General features: G+C 41.7%; 1 protein-coding gene across 3 annotated transcripts; it reads right to left on the bottom strand.

Annotated features, from left to right (window-relative positions):
- Nucleotides 1-188: 188 nt before the first annotated feature.
- TRMU (tRNA mitochondrial 2-thiouridylase) lies at nucleotides 189-25,795 on the bottom strand. 3 transcript variants are annotated; one of them, XM_070755351.1, is made up of 11 exons: nucleotides 25,540-25,795; nucleotides 20,556-20,721; nucleotides 18,310-18,416; nucleotides 17,136-17,258; nucleotides 13,539-13,711; nucleotides 12,601-12,654; nucleotides 12,414-12,480; nucleotides 10,538-10,638; nucleotides 5,143-5,287; nucleotides 4,377-4,459; nucleotides 189-1,932 (listed from the first exon to the last, which is right to left on the bottom strand). In XM_070755351.1, exons 2-11 carry the CDS (start codon nucleotides 20,696-20,698, stop codon nucleotides 1,780-1,782), a joined length of 1,149 nt encoding a protein of 382 aa, XP_070611452.1. In that variant the 5' UTR covers nucleotides 20,699-20,721; nucleotides 25,540-25,795; the 3' UTR covers nucleotides 189-1,779. The 3 variants fall into 3 exon arrangements, with proteins under 3 accessions (XP_070611452.1, XP_070611450.1, XP_070611451.1); XM_070755349.1 differs by lacking the exon at nucleotides 25,540-25,795 and adding an exon at nucleotides 23,310-23,486; XM_070755350.1 differs by lacking the exon at nucleotides 25,540-25,795 and adding an exon at nucleotides 22,289-22,386.
- Between the last annotated feature and the right edge of the window lie 443 nt (nucleotides 25,796-26,238).

Genomic DNA, 26,238 nt, shown 5'->3' with positions numbered 1-26,238 from the left:
GAGGGGAGGCAGTTGCAGGTGCTACAAGCTGTCATAGGGGCTGAATCATTTTGTTACTATAGAAACTCTGGTTGCTATGATGCAGCTCTAAAGCCATCCCTGGTCTTCATGGGAGAACAGCTTGTTCCAACTTGATGCTTCAACATTGCGCATAACCTCCTCTCCCAAAATACATTTCTCACACGTTGAAACATAAAACATTAAAAGTTTATTGACTGAAACGTTGTTCTGTGAGTCTTTCAAGTTATTTGTAAAATAATCACTAAAATCTAATACGTTTTCACTTTACAAAGTATGATCTTTTGTTTACTTGTTATATATATATATATATATTAAAAGCTTTCAAACCTAAAGGAATGAATTAATAATTTAATTACATAGGTAGGGTTCGTGTTATAACAACTTGACAGTAATTTGTGTCAAACAATGAACACTCTGTAATAATAGGCAATTATGAATCTGACTCATAATATACTTTCCCCTAAAAAAGACATCATTCCATTTTAAGTACAGAAAAAAAAGACATTGTAGAAATTTTGGACTTGAGATGAATCCATGAGATTTTCCTCTTTAAAATAAGCTGGCTACATAGAAGATGAGCATTTGCCACATATCTACATTGTGTATTGTGTTGCCCTTAAAATGATTTTTATTAAAATTACAGAACAGGAAAATGCCACTTTCTTCCATGGCTTTCAATGCGTTTAATGTTATTATTTATTAAGGGCTTATTTATCCTCTACCCTCATTAGAGACATAGAGTCTCCTCAATCCCTTCCTATCCACAATTGGAAGGCCTGCAGTAAACTCTGGCTGTTTTGAGGCTTGAAAACTGATGGGGAATCTGCTTGTAGAAAGCAGGATCCCCACTGGAGGTGTGTGTCCTCTAATTCATGGAAAATGACAGAGATGAGAACTGGAGAAAAGATGGGGCTGATCTAGTCATCCCCCCAATACAATTTTAATTTTGTTGGGTGCTGGAATACCCAAATACAGCTGAAGATATTACATAAAGTAGCTGTTTCGTAGATAAAGGCAAATACAAGAAGGTTCTTCAAAATACTATCGGAAGTTACCAGCATGTTCAAGAGCCAATAAATTTTCCTACTTGTTGCATTTTAATTAACTAACATATACTAGGAAATATACTGCTCAAAAAAACAACGGGAACACTCAACACATCCTAGATCTGATTTATTTTTTTTGAGCAGTGTACGTTTTATTACGAGTTCTTTAAGAATCTTCATTCATTTTGCAACAAGTTGGAAAGGAAAAAAAAATATATCTAGATATCCACAACGTACACACACAAATTCTCTTACCTGTCTTTGAGTTGTAACGTTGCCTTCCAATTTGCTGGTTTGAAAGTTTACAAGATGGGCAACCCAAAGGCAAATATTGAGAAAGAAGATAAAGAAGTCTATTGTGATCACACAACAGTAGTTTCAGCCATAATCTACTGTTCCACCTTCCAGAAAACGTGCTTGCATGATCTTAACAGGATTCTTCAAACTGTGTATGTTACATTGCAATCCTATACACACTTATTGGAGCGTTGCCGCCTTCTGTTTTAACTTCTGCAAAGGGCCGAGCTTCAAGAGATGGGGAAAGGTAACAACTTTCTCACCAAGAAGAGTCACTCCATATGTCACAGCTGTTTTTATTTCTTTCGGATAAATTCCACACCACATCCAGATGCGCAATCATGTATCTGACGATCATTCCAAGGCTTTGGACTAAAAAATAATAATCTCTGGTTGGTTTTTAAAAAGCAAGAAATCATTTGGTCGGCTGGACTGTGACTTCGTCGGCTGGTATGTTCACACCAGCAGTCTCCCTGTTCTTGCCTTGTTGCAAAGTAAAGAGCGAAGGCCCCAGTCTTAGAATCATGCCACTGCCTAGGCATTCATCTCCCTTGTAGAAAACGGCAAACTGGAAGACAGAAGAGTGACAATTTGCACTGTATGAAGCGTGAGATTGTGTACTGAGAAGAGGGGTGGGGGGGTCACCTGACTACTTAGCTTTTAAACATCCCATATAATGTAGAGAATGTGAGAGTGAAGCCATTGCTAGTATAATTATTGTCACAATGATTAGGTGATCTTTCTTATAAATCTTATAAATTGAACTGTGATGGCGAACCTTTTTTCCCTTGGGTGCCGAAAGATCGTGGGCGTGCGCTATTGCCTATGCAGGAGTGCCCACACCCATAATTCAATGCCTGGGGAGAGCGAAAACAGCTTCCTGTGCTTCCCTGGAAGTCCTCTGGAGGCTGGAAATGGCTTGTTTCCCGACTTCTGGTGGGCCCAGTAGGCTCGTGTTTTACCCTCCCCAGGTTCCAAAGTCTTCCCTGGAACTGGGGGAGCGTAAAAATGCCCTCCCCCACCCCCTGGGAGCTCTCTGGAAGCCAAAAAAGCCCTCCCAGAGCCTCTGTGTGGGCCAAAAATCACCTGGCCTTTACACATGCACATTGGAACCGAGCTAGGGCAATGGCTCGTGTGCCAGCAGATATGGCTCTGTATGCCACCTGTGGCACCTGTGCCATAGGTTCGCCATCACTGGCATAGGCTAATTCTTGCATTCAGACACTTTTTTTTCCAGTTCACATGGTAAGGAGAACTTCCCAAAGAAGTCTGAAATATTGAGTTAATTATAATAATCCAGCAAACCTATCAATAGTGAATCAGAACAAATGTGCTGAATTAAGGAATTCAAGGAGCCTCTCCCTTTTCCCATCTGCATTATTTCCTTTGTTAAAAATATGCAGAATTTGAAATTTCTCACAGTTTTAAACAATCGTGATTCAGATACTTCTTAATGCTCAGAGGGTTGGGGTTTTTTTTTTTACAAACTGGGTAGAGCTCTTAACATCTTACTCTTTTTCATCGACTCTTGGTGATTTACAGAATCTGTTCCACACCGTCAACTTGCATGACAGGACTTGATAAAGCCTGCAACTTAACAAGCCCTCTGAATGTTTTTCGCTAATTATGAAAGCTATCATTCTCCTCCTTCCATTACCGTTGCTATTTTTGCTGTGTCAACTGTGGTGAGAAGGCAACAAAGGGCAGAGAAAGAGTAGAGGTCCACTGTATTTAGCCAAGTAAAGATGTGTATTTCCCCCTCCCCGTCCCAAAACAATATTCAAGTAGCTTTCTCAGTGTTTCTCAATCTCAGCAACTTAAGAAGATTTGTGGACTTCGTGCTAGAATTTTTCTAGACGGCTCCAGCTGGTTGGGGAAATTTGGGAGTTGAAGTCCACCTATCTTAAAATTGCTGAAATTGGGAAACAATTCTAACTAAACATTAGACTACTAAACCATATTAACCAGGGGAAAAAGGGGACCATCTTATCCAGGATAAATGCAAGCCGAGCATATCTGATATCTTCTGCATATAACAATGTACAGTGGTACCTCTACTTAAGAACTTAATTCGTTCCATGACCAGGTTCTTAAGTAGAAAGGTTTGTAAGAAGAAGCAATTTTTCCCATAGGAATCAATGTAAAAACAAATAATGTGTGCGACTGGGGAAACCAAAGGGAGGATGGAGGCCCTGTTTCCTCCCAGGAGATTCCTAGGGAGGCCCCACGGAGGCTTCTTCCTGCCTTTTCCGGCCCTGTTTCCTCCCAGGAGATTCCTAGAGAGGCACCACAGAGGCTTCTTCCTGCATTTTCCGGCCCTGTTTCCTCCCAGGAGATTCCTAGAGAGGCCCCACGGAGACTTCTCCCGGCCTTTTCTGGTTACAGTTTTGGAGGCTTGGCTTTGTAAGTGGAAAATGGTTCTTGATAAGAGGCAAAAAAATCTTGAACACCCGGTTCTTATCTAGAAAAATTCGTAAGTAGAGACGTTTGTAGATAGAGGTAACACTGTATTCTATTACATTTCATTCAATATTATTAACCATGTTTTTTCTTGAGAATAAATGAGGCCTCCTTGCAAGTAAATACCTACAGGGCTTCAAATAAAGCTTAATTTCCCTCATTATTATCATTGCTAGCAGACAAACACAATACAGATGTTTACAAAACCTTCCCCTTAGTGCTGAGAATCAAACAAAACCCAAGGCAAAATTATTATGAATCACGCCAGCCATGTTAGATCATGTTCAAGCATTCAGCTGTTAATGGTAATGTATAGAATCAAGATTCCCATTGAGATTTTCTACTCACTCATATGTAATTGTTTAATAAATCAACCAATAATAGATACGAACTAACTGCTTCTTCTGTCCAGGTATACACTGCATGGACAAAATCTGCTCCATACTTTGCTATTCAATCCGTTCAAAAGTGCAACTGGGTGTACCTACAGGGAAATACGTCCCGGGAGGATTAGAAAATGTAAGACAATCACAGAGAATGCTCGGTACATACCTGCCCTGCTGCAAGATCCCTTATTGGCTTAGCCAGAGTCAACCATACTGATCCATCTTGATTTAGGGTTAATGTACAAGGTACTACAAATTTAAAAAAAACAACTGTTAAGTGATTGACTTTTATGGATTGGATTTGATTGCCCATCTACATGACTTAGGCTGGCTCAAATAATTAAACAACCACCTTCAACAACAACAACACAAGAGCATGTAATAGATACAAACTGAATGTAAATCGCTCCAAACTAGATCGCAGAAAACATGACTTCAGTAACAGAGTAATCAATGCCTGGAAATCACCACCTAACTCTGTTGTTTCTTACCCTAACCCCAAGATCTTCAACCTTAAATTATCTGTTGTTGACCTCTCCCCTTTTCTAAGAGGTCTGTAAGGGGTGTGCATAAGCGCACTATTGTGCCCACCCCCCCTATCCTACTGCCCTATTATCCTTTTTATCATTTGTTTATATTTTGTTATGTTAACACAAACTGTAACTCTATACTTGTTTGACAAATATAATAAATAAATAAAATCAAACCACCAAAATAAAATACAGAATTCCATTTTTAATACCCTTTAGAAACCCATAAAACCCAATTAAAACCTCAGAACCTGTATTCTCATCTGATGCTATTTGTAATCTGAACAAACAATATGTTTCCTTCTATAAACATAGCCTATAAAATATTTCCTTCTTTAAATGTCCTATCCCTGCCATGTGTGCCACCAAAAAAACCCCTTTCTATTCATGAAGACTAGTCACCTAGCGCCATCAAGTGTAGGAAGCGGAAATTGCACTCCATCATTTTGTTCTGAATGAGTTCTGCAGGAGGTTCCTCAGCAATCCAATGAACTCTGCTTGTCCGTAAAAGATCTCTGTAAAGTGCAGGGTGATCTCTGCCGGGCGCCTTTGGGAGGGTACAAAAATGATAATTTACAATTCAGCATCTCAACACTATGTATAGATAAAATTAGCCACAAGTAAAAGAAAAAAAAATCAAAACTAAATTGGAAGGCAAAATAAAACTACTGCTTTTAGAGTGGCAGTAAAAACTCAAATCATTAGGTCCTCTTTCTATCACAGGGATGATTAATCTTTATTGAATTCATTTTCAACAGTCTAGAAAGAATCTTCATTTTATTTTTTTTATAAAGGGGAGACCATAGAAAATATCACAGACGGAACGCTGGGGTGGGCAAATTGAATATTATTTAACGTTTTTCAAAAGGCAATGCTAAATGTGACCTACAGTACAATAGGCTACATACCATATAGGATTTCTATTTTTTCCCTTTCAGTTTTCTCTCTCTTTTTTTTATCAATTCAATTTCAATTTATTAGATTTGTATGCCGCCCCTCTCTGAAGACTCTTTATTTGAACTATCTTTATTTGAACTGTCTATCTATCTAAACGTCGCTACAGAACACCGCACACCAAGACAACTAGACACAAGAACAGTTTTTTCCTGAACGCCATCACTCTACTAAACAAATAATTCCCTCAACACTGTCAAACGTTTTACTAAGTCTGCACTTCTGTTTCTACTAGTTTTCTTCTCATCATTCCTATCACCCATTTCCTTCAACTTAGGACTGTATAACTGTAACTTGTTGCTTGTATCCTAAGATTTTTATTAATATTGATTGTTTCTTCATTGCTTATTTGACCCCTATGACAATCATTAAGTGTTGTATCATATGATTCTTGACAAATCTATATTTTTTTTATGTGCACCAAGACAAATTCCTTGTGTGTCCAATCACACTTGGCCAATAAAGAATTCTATTCTATTCTATCTTAAAACTATCTTAAGCCTTTTATATTAGATCTTTATGGGCTCCACCTTCCAAAATAAGAGAAGTAGTCTGCTAATTTTATATAGACATGTTGTTGGCTGCTCGTAATATGATTTCAGGAGTCTCCAATAGCTATTCAGGACCACAGGTCCCAGGGTGCTGAGCCCTCATCAGTCATACAGTAATTTATTGAAACACAGGCTTGTAGAGTTAAACTAGACCTGTGCTTCTTAATCTTAGCAACTTTATGACACATGGACTTCAATTCACACAATTCTGGGAATTGAAGTTTGAAGTTGTCAGGACCATGAAACATTGCACTATATAATTGTTATGAAATTTGTATTTCTATTTATTAGATTTGTATGCCACCACTCTCCGAAGACTCGGGGCGGATAACAACAATAAAAAAGACAATGTAAACAAATCTAATATTAAAAACAATCTAAAAAAAACCAATTTAAAGAACCAATCATACATACAAGCATACCATGTATAAATTCTATAAGCCTAGGGGGAAGGGAAAATTTCAATTCCCCCATGCCTGACAACAGAGGTGGGTTTTAAGGAGCTTGTGAAAGGCAAGGAGGGTGGGGACAACTCTTATATCTGGGGGGAGCTGGTTCCAGAGGGTCGTGGCCGCCACAGAGAAGGCTCTTCCCCTGGGTCCCGCCAAACGACATTGTTTAGTTAATGGGACCTGGAGAAGGCAAACTCTGTGGGACCTAACCGGTCACTGGGATTTGTGCGGCAGAAGGCGGTCCCGGAGATATTCTGGTCCGATGCCAGGAAGGGCTTTATAGGTGATAACCAACACTTTGAATTGTGACCAGAAATTGATCGGCAACCAATGCAGACTGCGGAGTGTTGGTGTAACATGGGCATGAGGAGTGTTGGTGTAACATGGGAAGCCCATGATTGCTCTTGCAGCTGTATTGCTTCCTTCGCAAAGCAGGAGAGTGTTGGTCCTAAAACTTAACCGTGGTTTGTTTTAACCATAATTAGCTTATATGTAGCTAAAGCTATGAAAGTAACATGAACAAGAAATTATGTTTTGCATAGGTAGATATTAATCTTGAGTGAGCGCTATATCTCCAAAATGTCATAATTTAAAGCAAGGGTCTCCAACCTTGGCAATGTTAAGTCTGGTGGATTTCAACTCCCAGAATCCCCCAGCCAGCAAAGTTGAAGTCCACCAGGCTTAAAGTTGCCAAGGTTGGAGACCCCTGCTTTAAAGGGCCAAGAAAGCATAAAAGCACTGATACAAGGGTGGAGACACTGCTCCCCATATAAATTTAGGTTTAAATGAGTATATTAATTCTTATTTAGCGACTTCAGTTAGTAACGGCAACTCCATTGGTAAGTGAAACAGTTACTAAGTGATTAGCAAGTGTGCCTACAATCATATTTCAACCTTTTTTTGCCTTGCAATCCTCATAAATGCAAGAATTGGAAACTGTCTGCTTCATCATTGGCATAATTGCAAAGTTGATACAAGAGAACTACTTGTGTATCCATACACTATCCATAGAAATAGGAAAATACTCAGGGTGCTGAGGCCAGGTTCCATTTAGACTTCAGGTCTGCTGGCCAGCTTCTCAGCCAGAGGAGGCGCCTTGATGACAGAGTTGTCGCCATACTCCTGGCCGAAAACTTGGCAGCATGCAGAGTGGCGTCTGCTGAAAATTCCGCTGCCGCCAACAGTTTTCCAAGATCCTGACGCAATCGACCCTTATCCGGTCCAAGTCTGGTCTGCATCTCTTGTAGCCATACTATTGATGCTCGAGTAAAAAAGGAAGCAGCAGCCGCTGCTCTAAATCCCCAGCTTGCCATCTGATGTGTTTTACGTAATAACACCTCTGCCTTTCTGTCCTCAGGCTTCAGGCTGTCACCAGTCTCTGAGGGCACCAATGACTTGGAAATCAGCTGCATGACTGGCTGATCTATAGGAGGGAATTCCAGTAATTTCTCTACCTCCTCATCAAATGTGTAGAATCTTCGTTCTACTGCAGAGGGACCCTGAGCTGCAGCTGGGTGTTGCCAGGGTCTTTTAACACTTTGCTGGAAAATATCAGAGGATGGAATGTGCTCTGACTCGGGCTGGGGTTCCTTAAAGAGGACCATAGACGGTTTGGTCCCATCCGTGGAGTCTGTTGATTTCCCAGGACCTGGTAAGTCTACAGTTTGTTTGGCCTTATGAAGCAAGACCCTGAACGTTGAAGCTTTAAATAATCCAGCCGCCACAGGCTGTTCTGGCGGTGTTTCATCGTCAGAAAGATCATAGTCTTTTTCAATGTCCTCTAAAGGGTTTGCTTCTTCAGCCCAAGACCCCAAACCCGAGGGGGGGGTGCACACCATCGGTTTTTTGACTGCACTGGGCGAGGCTGCTGTGTAACCTGTTGCACCCCCGCCGCCATCCCCTGAGTATAGGCATTTGTAATTAAGTCCTGCACCGAAGGGGACATCTGTTGCCAAGTATCTGGCTGTACCCGAAGCCCTGCTGCGGTGGACGTGAAAGTAGCTGAAGGACTCTGCGTTCTCCTGAAGGAGTGAGTTGCAGAAGCTGGTCTAGGCCCATTGTGTGCTGGGGATGGCAGGACCTGACTCAAAGGTGCAAACTGCCTCTCTGGAGACCAGTCTTTCTCAGAAAAATCTTCAGCAGGTCTCAATGACATAGGCTGAGCTTCCATGGCCAGGGTCAAGTGTGAAGGAGTAGATGCCAACACGGGTGGCTGGAGTGCTGCCTCTAACCTCTGCTCTAAGGACTTGATGCGCCTTTCTGCCTCCTTAATGGAGGCTGAAGAGCTTTGAGAGGACTTGTCCTTGTCCTTAGACTTAGGAACCTTGGACTTGTCCTTGGACCCAGTAGAAGGAGAGCTCACTTTCTCAGGAATAGTGTGATTCTCCATAGTACTCACAGAAAAGCAACTGTCACACTCGAGGAACAGCAGACTGCACTTGTTCTTTGACTTTGACAGAGTAAAAATGGAGACCGGGAACTTTGACAGGCTCGCGCATGCGCAGAACAGCCTGATCCATTCATCGCGCCCAGCAACAGAGCGGAGAGGAACTTTCCCGCCTTTAGCTGTCACTTCGCCCGCGGGCGAAGGCTCTCCCAAAATGGCGGTGCCTGAGGCAATATCTCCCCACTCCTGTTGCCTGTCCAGCAGACTTCAAGACAGGAGCTCCAAGCCGCTAAACGTTCTCGCCGGCATTCAATTCCTCGGAAAAAGCCGAAATGAGCAAAAAAGTGGCGGCGGCGGCAATCAATCTAGCCGCTGAACAGCTGAGAGGCGCTGGCACGCTTCCAACCGCCTTTTTTCTATTGCTTTACAGGGGAATCGCCTTTCCTTGAGCCTCCCAGTGGGGGGGGGGCGGACCCCCCCACCTTCGGCTCGCAGCCGGGTATGACCTCGGAGGTCAGGGACCCCAGGCTGTGCAGCTCCTCGATTGGGGCAGTACCCTGAGGGAAGTGGTCCCCGAGGAGAGATCGATGGGCGTGGTGCCCGCGGAGGGCAGAGACCCCTTAGAAATTCTTCTTCAACCTGCAGTGAAACAAAAGAAGAAAACATTAAAAGGTACCACTTTAATACATATAGAAACATAACATATTAACTCTATTAAACACTCAGTACAGAAACTACAGTCTCTACACTTAGACTGAGTTTTTAAAACTGGCTCATGGGGGCTGCTAAGGGGGCGGTGCCAATTAATTATTTAAATTAAGTCAGTCTCTACCAATAGGATTGGTTAACAACCCATGATGGACTCTCCTTCCAGAGTCAATGGAGAATAGGAAAATATTGATGTAAGAGGCAGCAAGTGGATGGTTTCAGCATGTCCATCAAGGTGAGGCTGCCCCAGCGCTGATGTCACATTGTGTGACCCTTGATACAATAATTGAAATCTCACAGCAGCAGCTTCCACCCTTACAAATGGGCATCTATTTCCCTTTGATGGGGGGTGGGAGAGAAAAGCAGGAATCTAAGCATGCTCTGTACAAGTCATCCTTTCCAACCTCCAACGGTGGCCACCACTAACAATAGAACCAGGGCATCAGGATGATGGCTTGACTTAAAGATGAAACACTTAGGATGAAAGCATGCTTGTTTTAAAGTGAAGCTCAACGGTCTGATCGCTTCTTTCATTGCTTGCCATTTATTGCCTGCTTCGTGCCAACATCCTTTTCAATTTTCTGTTGATCAAAAGCTAGTTTGAACAGGATGTAATAAAACTTCTCAACACCCAGTTGACTTAACAGCTTCGGTTTTTCTTTTGTATGCAAAGCCAAGCATCTTGGGCCAGTAATAACCGCATTCTTTTAGGCAATCACAAACGCTACAAATGCAAGCAAACTTACCACAAAAACTTCCCCAGAGGCTATGTTTTTATCTACAACAAACCATGCATTGCTGCAGTTTCTTAGCTTAGCTTTCTGGCCAATCGTGTATAAGAAGCAACCTAAGAAAAGCAAAACACATATTTTGAAATATAACCCACCGTCAATAACAACAATAGTGATAATAACAATAGTAATTCAAATAATGTAATCCAATAGCTAAAGTCATTGTTCTGGAAAGTTGTCTACAAAAAGGAAAACTATTGAAATGCATTGCCACTGAAACTGTTATGTCCTGTCCTTTTTCCTTTCCCCTCCCCTCCCTCTCTCAAAAGGTCTGCAATCAAATAAGATGCCAGATGTTAAAGAAACCACACAACATTTTCTCTCCAATGGCCAGTCTTGAAGCCATCTCCTCTCCCATGTGGACTGGTCAAAATTCCAAGCAATGCCATCCTATGGAATCCCTTTCCATATGCAAACTACTCCACTTGAACCTCAGCCCAGTAATTATTACCCCTCCTCTCTCCTTGAAAAAAACCCATTATTCTCCCCTTACAAGTCTGGTCTAATTTTCAGCATTAATAGATTCCTTTCTTAAGTATGTTTATGTTTAGCCTACTTTACCGTTTATTTTTAAGGAGATTAAAGGATACACACTTTGTTCACTTTATATAATCCCACTTCCTTAGGCAGTATCACCTAATAAAAACAGTAACCAAATGTTTAATAACTCGCCACCTAATTTGAAGCTTTTGTGGCCAGATGTTTATAACAAGAGGATAGCCGCCCGAGTCTCCGGAGAGGGGCGGCATACAAATCCAATAAATGAATGAATGAATGAATGAATGAATGAATAAATAAATAAATATTTATGGTAGGGGTTTGGGGTTCCCAGTTCATTCGAATCCATTGCCAGATAGCAACAGCAATAACACTCTTAGACTTACATACCACTTCACACTGCTTTACAGCCCTCTCTAAACGGTTTACAAAGTCAGTATATTGCCCCCAAAAATCTGATTCCTCATTTTATCCACCTCAGAAGGATAGAAAGGCTGAGTCAACTTTGAGCCAGGTGGGAATTGAACTGACGAACTGCTGGCAGCTGGCAATCAGTAGAAGTAGCCCACTGTACTGCATTCTAACCACTGTGCCATCAGATTTACTGAGTTTTATGTTGCCAAATTCAGGGAGGTGAGGGTAATGTAGAGATCTTTGTCTTTCACAACATTTTATTTGATTTTTATTTTATTTTATTTTGTTAGTTAGTCTAATACACAATGAGGGTTTTAGTGCGTATATATATATACACACATAGTAAAATACATGATGAAGGTTACAGAGGAGATACTCATAGTAAAATATATCTAAGAAAGAATAGAAAAGAAGATATAGTAATAGAACATATCAATGAAAGAATAGAAGAAGAGATATAGGAATAGAAGAAAGGTATAGGAGATATAGGAGAGCAATAGGACAGGGGACGGAAGGCACTCTAGTGCACTTGTACTTGCCCCTTACTGACCTCTTAGGAATCTGGATAGGTCAACTGTAGATAATCTAAGGGTAAAGTGTTGGGGGTTTGGGGATGACACTATGGAGTCCGGTAATGAGTTCCACGCTTCGACAACTCGGTTACTAAAGTCATATTTTTTACAGTCAAGTTTGGAGCGGTTAATATTCAGTTTAAATTTGTTGTGTGCTCTTGTGTTGTTGTGGTTGAAGCTGAAGTAGTCGCCGACAGGCAGGACGTTGCAGCATATGATCTTATGGGCAATATTTAGATCTTGTTTAAGGCGTCTTAGTTCTAAGCTTTCTAGGCCCAGGATTGAAAGTCTAGTCTCGTAGACTAGACTCTTTAATAGGAACTGAATGAAAAAACACTTTTGCTCACCCTTGTGTGTTCCAAGAACTTTGCCATCTTCAATGGAAACAAAATTTCCTGGACGTGGTTGCAGATACTACAAGGGGGGGAAAAACATCATCTCAATTTAAATCACATTAAAAGTAGTAACTTTGAAAGGAATGATAAAATAAAATGTACATGTGTTCATAAAAATTGTGAATCAGTAATTTCTCACCTCCAGAAGGAATTCTGAAAAATCCCTTTTACCAACAAAACAGAGGCCCATGCTCTAAAATAAAACACAATGGATAGTCACCTTTTAGATATTTTGAAAGTTCAAATAACAACATATTATCTGGATCTATTCCCACCTACAAATCCACCTATCTAGAAACATGCCAGATGCACAAATAATCTTAAAGAAAATGAACTTTAAGAAAAATGAACAATAGGAAATAGGAGCCGGGGTGGCGCAGCAGTTAGAGTGCTGTACTGCAGGCCACTGAAGCTGACTGTAGATCTGAAGGTCAGCGGTTCAAATCTCATCCCCGGCTCAAGGTTGACTCAGCCTTCCATCCTTCCGAGGTGGGTAAAATGAGGACCTGGATTGTGGGGGCAATATGCTGGCTCTGTTAAAAAGTGCTATTGCTAACATGTTGTAAGCCACCCTGAGTCTAAGGAGAAGGGCGGCATAAAAATCGAATGAATAAATGACTGAATGAATGAATGAATGAATGAATGAATGAAATGCTGATGGTTCAAAGAAAAATATGTGCACAGGATAAGATTATCCTACTTTCACCTGCAATGAAAGATAGCGGAACTAATGTCTGAGTTAGAAACAATCAAAACACTAAAATGGCACAATTGGTAATTTTATCTAGAAATATGATCAATGAAAAGAACAACTCTTGGTCATTCCCAGATTGCAAAGGCATCTAAACTATGGTTTTTCAAACTTGGGTGATTGTTGGCTGGGGGGTAGGGTTGTTGTAGGCCTCACATTTTAATGGAACAGCAGCTCTTCCACATATGGACCAAGCTTCAAGGGGACACTATGAAGCATGAAGAGGGAAATGAATGTTCAAGATTGAAAAACACTGTTCTAAGTTCTGATTGTGCCCCCACCACCACATAGTGATTGAATCCTTTGAGTAGGAAATGTTACCATGCCTCTTTTTTTTTCAACACATGATAAAGCTGGTGTTCTGCAGCTATCTTCTTCACAAAGTTTTTTGTTAAGTCTCCAAGAGGAAAAATGGTTTTCTGCAAAGCTTCTTGAGAAATCTGACTGAGAAAGAATGTTTGGTCTTTTTTGTAATCAGCTCCCTGAAGAAGTTTGACAGCTGCAAGAGGAAGAGAAAAATACAACAGATTGAATAAAGCTGATTGGCTACACTTCCTATTTCTTTCACATACTTTGTTTACCATGTTGCACTCTGAAAATTGGGCCTTCAGTGAAATTGAGGAAGATGGGATATTAGAAGGGGAAGCTATTTCCTCATTTAAAAATTGGCCATAGAGTAGGTGTCAACTCTTAGCAACCACAGAGAAATTTCCCCCCATAATTACCGCATTTTTGGAGTATAAGATGCACCTTAGTTTTTGGGGAGTAAAATAGGGAAAAGAATCTGCTACAAGATATTCACCTGGCTAACATCCTTGGTCTGGTCAGTTTCAGCATATTATTTCATCCCCTGGTTAGGGCTTTAAAAAAACCTTATTCACAGAGAGTGACAATGAAAGAGCTTGCAAGCCAGTAAGAGCCGCGAAAATCGTTAGCACCTGGTTAGGGCTGGAAAGAAACATTCAGAGCAAGTGGAGCAATGAAAAAAACCTACAAGGACTTAGGGCTTGGAAAACATTTTTTGCAAAGAGTAACAATGAAAGAGCTTGCAAGTGGGTAAGACCTGGGAACATTGTTAGCACCTGGTTAGGGCTGGAAAGAAACATTCAGAGCAAGTAGAGCAATAAAAAAAACCCTGCAAAGACTTAGGGCTTGGAAAACATTTTTTGCAAAGAGTAACAATGAAAGAACCTGCAAGGTAAGAGCTGGGAAGATCGTTAGCACCTAGTTAGAACTGGGGGGAAAAAGCTTCAAAAAAAACCCCATAGAGAGTATAAGACACACCTGCATTTTCAGCTTTTTAGGGAGGAAAAAGGTGTGTCTTATACTCCAAAAAAATACAGTATCTGTTCCTAATCTGGTCTTTCAAATCTTCCAGTGGTGTTCTTACTGCCACTGAAACTGAGTCTATCAGCTCCACTATTTGGTATATAGAAAAGACACTGACTTTTATCAGTTATAATGTATCCTTGGCTCATCTCAATGGAAAAGTAGCTCCTCCAGCTATTGGCCAGACTTCAGGGGGACACCATGAAGCATGAAGTGAAGAATGCATGTGCAAAATGAGGTAGCAGAATGAGGGGCTATTGACATCAATGGGTTCAAAACCTTATTACTGCAAAGGCTGAGAAAAGACGGAACTACAGACAGCGAAGGGGGGAAAAGAAGGCAAATGAATGTTCCCTCTCTCTCTCCCTCCCGCCCCCCCCCTCTCTCTTTCTCTCTCTTGAAATCACAGAAAATGATAACATGGCAGAAAATCATAAAAGAAACCAAGATACTATATGCCAAGAGAACCAAAGTAATAAATAAGAAATGTGATTTTTCTTTCAAGTAATATTCAGTAAAAAGGCTCTTCATTATATGGTAATTTTGATATGATGATATGATATACAGTGATCCCTCGATTATCCCGAGGGTTCCGTTCCAAGACCCCTCACGATAATCGATTTTTCGCAATGTAGGGTTGCAGAAGTAAAAACACCATCTGCGCATGCGCGCCCTTTTTCCATGGCCGCGCATGCGCAGATGGTGGAGTTTGCGTGGGCGGCGGGGAAACCCCGATCTTTGTCTGCTCGCTGCTGCTGCGGCCGCCCAGCAATGATCTGCTCGGCGGCAGCAGCAAGGAGCCGAATCGGGCTTTCCCCTTTGCGTGGGCGGCGGGGAAACCCCGATCTTCGTCTGCTCGCTGCTGCTGCGGCCGCCCAGCAGCTGATCTGCTCGGCAGCGCAACAGCAGCGAGCAGACGAAGATCGGGGTTTCCCCGCCGCCCACGCAAAGGGGAAACCCCGGCTCCTCGCTGATGCCCCCGCTTGCCCGCCCGCCCGCCGCCCGCCGCTCGCCAGCAAGAGGGGGAGAGATCGAGAAAGAGAGAGAAGGAAAGAAAGAGATGAGAGAGGAAGGAAGAGAGTGTGGGAGAGGAAGAAGCAAGATAGAGAAAGAGAGAGAGAAAGAAAGATGAGAAAGGAAGGAAGAGAGTGACGTCATCGGGTGGGAAAAATCGCGATATAGCGTTTCGCGAAGATCAAGATCGCGAAAATCGAGGGATCACTGTATGATATAATATACTTTGATATGATAATATACTATTAAGTCAAATGCAGCAGATATCTAGCTGTTTCCTTTCTGAAAAAATGTAACATCAATTAGCTGTTGTTCTTCTTCATCTTGTTTTCCAATTTTAATCTGTATTCTAAGACTTTTGGAGACAAGATGCCATTCATGTCATTATATTGATTGATGCTTCCCAAAGGTGCTTTTTCAAGAGGCAGCTGGACTTCCTAGTTTTTCTTTGAAGATGTTTCACTTCTCATCCAAGAAGCTTCTTCAGCCGACTGGGTGGTGGGGAATGGAAGAATTTATATACTGTACTTCTCAAAAAATAAAGGAACACTTAAACAACAGAATAAAACTCCAAGTAAATCAAACTTCTGTGAAGTCAAACCGTCCACTTAGGAAGCTGATTGACAATCAATTTCACATGCTGTTGTGCAAATGGGATAGTTGTGCAAATGAAATATTCAATGAGAATATTTCATTCATTCAGATCTAGGATGTGTTATTTGAGTGTTCCTTTTATTTTTTTTGGAGCATTATATTTCTTGCAGGCAACTGGACATTTTCATTCTTCTAGAGTAGTGATGGCAAACCTTTTTTGGCTCGGGTGCCAAAAGGGTATGTGTATACACGATAGTGTGTGTGTGAGTGCCCACACCTATAATGGAATGTATCCCGTCCCCCCTCCCTGCACAAGAGCACAGCCCCCACAAGTTCGTTTCAGAACTTCTGGTTGGTCCATTGGGCTGTTTTTCACCGTCACCAGATTTCAGGAGGCTTTCCTGAACCTTGGGGAGAGAAAATGGACGAAAAGGTTGAAAATCAGCTGGCCAGCATGGAACTGACAAAGAGCAACGCCTCGCGTACCCTCAGATATGGCTCCGCATGCCACCTGTGGCACTTGTGCCATACGTTCGCCATCACTGTTCTAGAGAGTCATGGAGGCCACCTGGAGGTTTATCTGTATCCTTGAGGTCATCTAAATAGTGCAAATGGGTGTGGAGCCTTCTTGACTGCAGGAGGTTTTCTCCACGGTGTCCCTTCACTGGCATAGGCTGTTGGGGAGGAGTTTGTTGTCTGCATTTTAAACGGAGGTGAAAATGGTTCCTGTAGTCCAGGGGTCCCCCAAACTTGGCAACTTTAAGACTTATGGATTTCAATTCCCAGAATTCTCCAGCCATCTACTGTAGTCTGTAATTTTTCTGGAAATCTGTTGGAACCTTCTTGTATGGGAAGTGAAACATCTTCAAAGAAAAACAAGAAAGTCCAGTTGCCTCCTGAAAAAACACCTTTGGGACAACCATGATCTGGATGGCAGAGAATGGATGCTACATATCTAATCTGGATTTAAACAGGGGAGCACTTACCGTTTCTTATTTCAAATCTATTTCTGAAAAGGCCTCGTGGTTTTTCGTTGTATATTTGCTGAAAAACTTCATTATCTTCCAGGGAGGTCCTTGCATAGTGTCCAGTTGCTAGTGCATCAGCTCCTGGAATAGTTTTGGAAAAAATAAAGGCAAATTAGATACAGTGATACCTCGTCTTACAAACGCCTCGTCATACAAACTTTTCGAGTTACAAACCCGGGGTTTAAGACTTTTTTGCCTATTCTTACAAACTATTTTCACCTTACAAATCCACCGCCGCTGCTGGGATGCCCCGCCTCCGGACTTCTATTGCCAGCTAAGCACCCATTTTTGCGCTGCTGGGATTTCCCTGAGGCTCCCCTCCATTGGAAACACCACCTCTGGACCTCTATGTTTTTGTGATGCTGCAGGGGAATCCCAGCAGTGCAAAAATGGGTGCTTCGCTGGTAATTGAAGTCTGGAGGTGGGGTTTCCCAGTGAGGGGAGCCTCAGTCAAATCGCAGCATTGCAAAAACACAGAGGTCTGGAGGTGGGGTTTCGAGGACTTCGGTGTTTTTGCGATGCTGCGATTTCACTGATGCTCCCTTCGCTGGGAAACCCCACCTCCAGACTTCCGTTGCCAGCGTAGCGCTCGTTTTTCCGATGCTGGGATTCCCTTGCAGCATCACAAAAACACGGAAGTCCAGAGGTGGGGTTTCCCATGGAGGGGAGCCTCAGGGGAATCCCAGCAGTGCAAAAACGGGAGCTTCGGCTGGCAAAAGGGGTGGATTTTGGGCTTGCACGCATTAATCGCTTTTCCATTGATTCCTATGGGAAACATTGTTTCGTCTTACAAACTTTTCACCTTAAGAACCTCGTCCCGGAACCAATTAAGTTTGTAAGACAAGGTATCACTGTACTTTTATTTTAGCAAGACTTTTAATATATTTCACGACTTTTGTTTTTTATGACTTTCTTCATCTTATACTGAACCACTTTGGTAGGAGGAAACGTCACTGAATTCAGTAATACTTTCTCTGAATACAAAAGTGTATGACTGCACCTTCAATTAAGACACAAATTGATCTGAAAAGCCAGATCTTGATAGGCTGTAAAAAGATTATATGCCAAATTAGCACTGATTTCCACACCTTAGTTTTTCAGAACAGAAAACACCACTGAAACTAGAACTTACCAATGTTATTCATAGCATAGTGCAGGAAATAATTGAATTTGATGTTTTTATTACATATAATATCAGGATTAGGTGTCCGTCCAACTTCATATTCATTTAAAAGATAGCTGTAGGTGGAAATGTAAAAAAGAAATTGGCACATATTATCATACATGGTGGACATGTCCTGAGACTAAAATATTTTGGAACAAAGTGGAGAATTGGATAAATGAAATAACAAAGGAGAAGATTAAAAAATCTCCTGAATTTTTTCTATTGGGCATTTCAAATACAAAGTATAAAAAAGAAATTTATTATTTAATAATACATATATTGGTTGCGGCCCGAATAGTATTCGCACAGAAATGGAAAGAAAAGACAATACCAAAAGATGTTGAAGTGTTTAAAAAAATTATAGAATGTGCAGAATTATATATGATGACTAAACGTTTGAATAATCAAACTGAAACAGAATTTTACAAAATATGGGACAAAGTATATGAGTGGTGGAATTTTAAAAATACAGTAGAACCCCGACTTACGAGACTAATTGGTTCCGGAAGGAGGCTCGTAAGTCGGAACGCTCGTATGACGAAACATTGTTTCCCATAGGAAACAATGTAAAGTCAATTAATCCGTGCAACAACAAAAAAACCCGCTGCCGCCGAACGTGGAAGTTAGCGTTCGGCTTCAGGAGATAGCTGCGAAGCGGCGCGGGTGTTTTAAAACGTCGCAGCCGGCTTGGGGGGCTCGGGGGCTTGCCGTTTTAAAACACGCGCGCCGCTTCGCAGATGTCTCCTGAAGCCGAACGCTAACTTCCGCGTTCGGCTTCAGGAGACAGCTGCGAAGCGGCGCGCGAGCGCCAAGGAGCTGTCTCCTGAAACTGAACGCGGAAGTTAGCGTTCGGCTTCAGGAGACAGCTCCTTGGCGCTCGTATCCCGAATGTGAGCTCGGGAGGCGAACAAAAATGTCGCTCCCCTCCCAGCTCTTATCTCGAGTAGCTCGTAAGTAGAGCTGCTCGTATGTCGAGGTTCCACTGTAGTATTAATAATTAAACATACAAGAATATATAACTATTTGAAGAATTATAAGATAGAATGAAATAGTATATAGTATAACCAAGTTAGAAGTGTTTATTTTATTTTTTCTGTATTACTAATATTTTCTTTTTTCTCTTTGTACAAGTATACAATATTTTAATAGATAAAGAAATTTAATTAATAGGCTTAATATTAAAAACATAGAGTTAAATTTAATAAGAATGTAATCTACACGTGTGGCATTTCTGTATTGATCTGATAACAGTTAGGGTTTTTATATTTTTGTATTAGTTAGACTTCGACGACAAGCGGAGCAATGGCAGCTCCTTAAATGTTTAATGTTGTATGTCTTTGTCTGTCCTTTTGAAAAACAATAAAAAAATTTTTTTTATAAAAGATAGCTGTAGGTAAGGAAAAAAAATACATTACAATGATTATGAATTTTTGGAAATGCAGAGGCATGTTTACTGCTCCACCAAGAATCCCAGTTACTTGATATAAAGCTAAAACCTGAATCATATCAAATTCATCAGAAGCAGCTAACAGAATAGAGAAATCTCTTTGCCCTGACCAGATTTTACTGAGGTTGTTTCAGTTTATAATTAGCGCCTTATTTTAAATCATTTAAAAATGAAAAAAAGGATTGGTTTATAATAGTGTTTTTCAAATGACCCTGGGATGCTGCAACCATCATAAAAATATGCAGTTGCCATGTGCCCAAATTTTAATCATGTGACCAAGTGGATGCTGCGGCAGTCATAAGTGTGAGGACTGGCTGTAAGTAATTTTTTTTCCAGTGCTGTTGTAACATCAAACAGTTACCAAATGAATGGGTGTAAGTCAAGGGCTACCATTACTTCCATATTATCCCCAGGAAAACCATGTGGCTGTATTATACATATCAGAAATTAAATTCAGCTCAAGAAAGTCTGCATCTTTAGTTTATCATTGGTGGCTCTTCAAATAAACTTCCTTCAAATCCATGGTGGATTGCTTTTACTTCCAGAGGCAAAGGAGATTTGTTATAGACTTCAGAATGTTCTAAAATTCTTCATATACACTTTTCTAACCAAAGCATAGAGCTTTGATGCTTTGCTAGATTATAAAGAGCAGTAGAGGAGAGAACTAACCAAGGAAGCTTGCAAAGCCTACATAGGAAACCCATTAACTTTGTTTCTCTTATTAATCTTCCAGGTCACACAAGTTTTCCTTCAGCAATTCTCTTACCTGAACACTTCATTCCAATATTCTTTAACATAGGAAACTTGGCGAAATGGAATATTGAGTATCTGACACACTTTATACGCATCTTCACAATCTTGATTGCCTTGACAAATTCCTTTTTCATCCACCAAGTCCCAGTTGTTCATGAATACCCCAGTCACATCATACCCTGTTCAGATGTGGAAAGTAAGAAATGAGAAAGCATAAGAGACAATACTATACAAGAAAAATTAACATACGGTACTTGCAAACTTACAATACTATACAAGAAAAATGAACATGCTTACAAATAATATTAAATCTTTCACTTTAAAAAAGCGTTTTGAATCATCTATGGCAAAAACTCATATCTCCTACACTTTATCCAGTTTTGGATAACTCTTACTATGCTAATATAAAATATACTATTCCCAGAATAATACATTGTGAACATGGCAAGTAGAAAATCTTCATTCTAGCTAGATTTAGAATTAGAATTGGAAGGGACCTTATAGGTTATCTAGACCAACTCCCCCCCCCACACACACTCAAGCAGGAGTTCCTACAGCATTTGAGACAGATGGCAGTACAATCTCCCCTTGAAGGTTGCAAATGTTGAGGCTCTCATGACCTCCACTGGCAAGCTGTTCTAGTGGTTGATCGCTCTCACAGTCAGAAGGTTTCTCCTCACTTCCAGGTTGAATCTCTTCTTGATCAGCTTCCATTCATTATTCCTTGTCTGGCTTCCTGGTGCCATAGATATGTCAAAACATGTAGACAATAATGGACTGAATACACTCTGGTCATAGATTGCCCATGAAAGCATTGAATTAGCTCATGTTTAGTTTCATCATTAAAATATAGAGACTGTTTAGAGAAGGCTGTAAAGCACTATGAAGCAGTATATAAGTCTAAGTGTTATTGCTATTATTAAAATATAAAATAAATAATTAAATAAGAGTGTGTGGGTCTCAATATATATCAATATCTATCTGCAATTCTTTTAAATCAAAGGTATAAGTGACACAAAGGTGCAAGTGAAACAGGGAATTATGGGAGTTGAAGTACACAGGTCTTAAAGTTGCCAGGTTTGGGGACCCCTGCTAGGCATTTGCACTACATTGCATACCCTTCCTTTTTCCCCACAGCCTCAGCCCCCCCGCCTTTCAGCATATAGGGAATTAGGGTATCCATGTCAGCTACCATTTCATCAGATGCATAATCTGATTACAAATTTTTCTTTATGCTTGCATCAGGCAATCTATGTCAATCTATGCTAGAAAGGGGGGGCATTATTTCATCCTCACACCAACCTCAGGAAGATGGAAGGCCGAATCAACATTGAAGCTGCTGAGATTCAAACTGCCAAGTTGTAGGTAGCCGGCAGACAAGGTGGTCTTTGACTTACGACCACAACCCAGCCCAAAATTAATGCTAGACATTTGTTAACTGAGTTTTGCCCTGTTTTACCACCTTTCTTGCCACAATTGTTAAGTTAATTGCTGCAGTTAAATAAATAACCTGATTGTTAAGTCAATCTGGCTTCCCCTGTTGACTTTGCTTATCAGAAGTTCGCAAAAGGGGATAGCACAACCCCAGGACTCAATATCAGTTGCCAAACATCCTAATTTTGATCATGTGATCATGGGCAATGCCACAATGGTCGTAAGAGTGAAAAAATGATCATAACTCACTTCTCTCATTGCCATTGTAACTTTTAAAGGTCACTAAAGGAACTGTTGTAAGTCAAGGACTACCTGTATTCAAAATGCTTTGCCTTCTTTCGAAGCACATTTGTTAAAGTTGCTCCCTGCAATCCTGGGCTCTCATAGTGGTCTTCCATCCAAGCATTTAGGCTGAGGCTGCTTAGCTTTTGCAGATCAACCAAGGTCATCTGTGTTGACCCTGGACTTAATGAAGCACAGTGGACCAACACCAGCAGATGACATGGAGAATTCTGGGAGTTGAAGTCCACAAGTCTTAAAATTGCCAAGTTTGAAGATTTCTTGGCCTACAGCAAAGGCTTTATGTTTGCTATGGTTTAAATCCCTGGCTCCCAACGTGGAGCCCACAGGGAGCAATTTCATTTTTACTGGGGGCAATTGGAACCTTGTTTAAACCTAGTTAATGGTCTTTTAGGCTTCCTCCGTGTGAGTAGTTCACTTTTTGAATAATAAGAATTATATGTGGGGGGGGAGGTCTCGCGATTTTAGAGATGCTTAGGTGGACATGGGCAAATAAGATTGGGAACCACTGCTTTAAATTCTAATAAAACTTCTGACTTTCAAAGTGAGACTTTTGTAGTGCACTGTCTGTTCAATTGTTATTAAGTGCAGCTATGTTAATGATTTGGGGTCCGCCCCCCTCCGACATGGGTAAAAAGAAGACTCAGAACATGCTGAGGGAATATGGGGGGGGGGGGAATATGCTGACTCTGTAAACCGCTTAGAGAGGGCTGTAAAGCACAGGATAATGCTCTCGCCACAGTCCTCAGGAATTCCGACCGGAAGGAGCATTTAGCCGACCGGAAAAAGCATTTAGCAAGGGCAACTCTTTCCCTCAGGCTTCGCCCACCAGATGCTACTACGAGCCCTCTCAAAGGTCTTCGCAAAGGGAATGCCGGGAGTTGTAGTCTCCATATACCGAAACGGAAGTTCTCCTGAGGGAAAGAAAGCGCGGATGGATGAGGGAGAGTTAAGAGGCCGGGTATGTGGGAGTGAAATACAGGGCTGGCTGCTCTCCGCGCCCTCCCCTCGTTCTTAGCTGGGGAAGCCTCACCTCTTCGCCTCAGCAGCAGAGCCGCCACGGCGCTGTCTACGCCGCCAGACATGGCGCACACCACATGCCGTCGAGCGGCTCCCATCATGGTCTAGTTTCGCTGCCTCAAAAGTCCGGCCGGCCGCGCTTCCTTTCCCGACCGCAGCCTCTCTGAAGGGCAGAAGCAGGACGGGGCCGCCCCTGTGGGCGGAGCTGAGCTCACAAAAGGCCGGGAAAACCGGGCTTCCCCTCGGCTCTCCTCCGGGAGGAAGAGGGCAGCTTTGGCGGGGCGTGAGGGAAGAATCCCGACAGTGGGAGGGGACTTTCCTGTCCTTTTATCTTTGGATCATGCAGCGGCTGAGGAGGAGGATGGTGGAAGCTGACGTCCTGCCTTTTTTTATTCACCCCAGGCGGAGGAATGGGAGCAACAGCTGGAGGACACCCGTGTGCATGTGCACCTGTGCGCGCATCTTGAGTCAAGGGATGGTTCCTGGCGGCCGCTTGAACCAACCCCTGCATTTTTTTCCTGAAGATGATTTTTTGAGCTGGTTTTTGTTTTTTGCCATTTCTTTGCTTTCTGGGGTTCTTTTTTATATAACTTTTTAAAATTGATTTTCATAACAATATAATCATTTAACATTCACACAACACATAACAGTGTGCTCAGTGTTAAGTGCCCTCCACCAAAATGGGGGCATAATTTCTATATACCATTTTACCTCAAGAGCAGTATATCTATTTACATATAAAGTAATTTCTGGGGGTCTGAGAGAAAAGAGACTGGCTCTCAGGTTCTCCTGGGTTTTAACCAAGAGGCTGATGTTATATATATTTAATGTAATATTAGAAAATTTAACCTCAAAATTCTACCAAAAGCTGGCATTAATAAGCTATATAATATTTGAATTGAGTGCAATTGGTTGTAATCAAAACTGCACTGTTAATGTAGATTTGCTAACAGATTGGGTTCTTTAAAAGTTGTGCTTAGTCAATGTTTTAATTATATATTTTCTACTTCTAGCTAATAGATCTGAGCTCTCCTTTGATCAAACTAAGTCCTGAAGGAAATAAAGAAAATTCACCTTTGCTAAAAACTGACACTCTTAACAAGAATATTTACGGTATGTCAAAGTATTGATGGCAGGCACTGTTGGACTATTACTGTAACCAACATTTTGAAAGAATTGCATTTATAATATCTTCAGGAGAGATGGATCTGCAAAGCACATTTTAAAGCAAAACCAATAAAACCCTTCATTTTTGAAATACCATAAAAGCCTTCCTAGTATAAAATACTACCATAATAAGTACACTAGGAGGTGATAGCATCTTTCAAATTCTTTTAACAAGCAGCAGTTGCAACATTAATTTTTATTGAAATACATGGTTTGTATTTTGACATGACAGATAAACTAACCTCCTTAGCTAGAATTACTTCTGTTTCCCCCTTTTTAGTAAGGTCTATTTCGATAGAAGATTTATCTGGTGAAAATGTAAGCGCAATAGGTATAATTCGTGGTGGAGATACGTCTTTATTCAGAATTCCAACCCTTTATTCAGAATTCCAACATCTTTATTCAGAATTCCAACCCTGCAATCATTTACAGTAGTACCTCGTCATACGAACCATTCATCATACAAACTTTTCGAGATATGAACCCAGGGTTCGGAATTTTTTTGCCTCTTCTTACATGCCCTGGAACCTCCTCATGCAGCTTGGGCTAATGGTATGGCCGAGAGATTTGTTCGCGTGGCCAAAGAAGCCCTGAAAAGATCTCAACTAGGTAATATCCAGGAATGCCTGGATACCTTCCTCTTAACGCAGCACATAACACCTAGCACAGTCACGAACAAAAGCCCGGCTGAACTGTTAATGGGCAGAAAGCTCAGGTCACCTTTGGACAGGTTGCATCCCTCCTACTTAGATACTAAACAGTACTGCTCTGATTCCCCCGAAAGATCATTTAATGTGGGGCAATCAGTTTATGCCAGAAACTTTGACTGGGGAAATCAGTGGGAGAAGGGAAGCATAGCGGAACAAACCGGCCTGAAAACCTACCACATCCTACTAGGGGATGGCCACCTTTGGAAAAGGCACGTTGACCATCTAAGGAGGCGGCTGGAAACGACTAGCCTCCGGCAGGGGCTGTCCGAACAAACTAACGGAGCCTCTGAACCTTCACTCCCCACAGGGAGTTCAAATCGATCAACCAAACACGACCCGGACAATGGGAAATAGATTAGGACTTACCGTGCCGCCGAGAGCACTCCAGCGTCCGAGAGCGGGCTCTGAAGGCACTGCCGGGAGTCCACCGGATTCCACGCAGGAAAGATCTTCGCCGGCGGCACCTCCTTGGACGTCGAGGACTCGACTGAACTGCACAGGTCAGCGAGGAGAGCAAGGAAGCCAAGCCGATTGGAGGGTGCAGTCGCTGTAGTTGGCTTCCTCGGGCTTTCCGAAGTGGTCTATTGCAACCATTTTGTTTATCGACTGAAGAGCACAGGTCAGAGAGGAGAGCAAGGAAGCCAACCCGATTGGAGGATTTCATCACATGCCTCTCAGAATGACCAGTATCTGAACCAAAAGGGGAGGGGTGTTATGTATAGGCAGAGTTGCTAAGCAGATTGCACCAAGTTAGAAACAAACTGTTTACCTTGTTCTGATTGGCTCCGGGGTTTTGGCGCCATAATTATTTCCTTCACCAATGTTGCCTGTTGCCGGGCTGTAAGAGTATAAATAAGAGAGACAGTGTATTATCCCTGGACCCAGACATATTTAATCACTATCATCCTGTCTCCAACCTTCCCTTTATGGGGAAGGTTGTTGAGAAGGTGGTATTGCTCCAGCTCCAGTAGTCCTTGGAAGAAGCCAATTCAGACCCAGCTACAACATAAAAACTGCTTTGGTCGCATTGATGATCTCTGGCGAGCCCAGGACAGGGGTTTATCC

The sequence above is a fragment of the Erythrolamprus reginae genome, chromosome 6 (assembly GCF_031021105.1).
Source record: "Erythrolamprus reginae isolate rEryReg1 chromosome 6, rEryReg1.hap1, whole genome shotgun sequence".
NCBI lineage: Eukaryota > Metazoa > Chordata > Lepidosauria > Squamata > Dipsadidae > Erythrolamprus > Erythrolamprus reginae.
The sequence above is the reverse complement of the archived record's forward strand: the minus strand, read 5'-3'. Positions and strand labels throughout refer to the sequence as shown.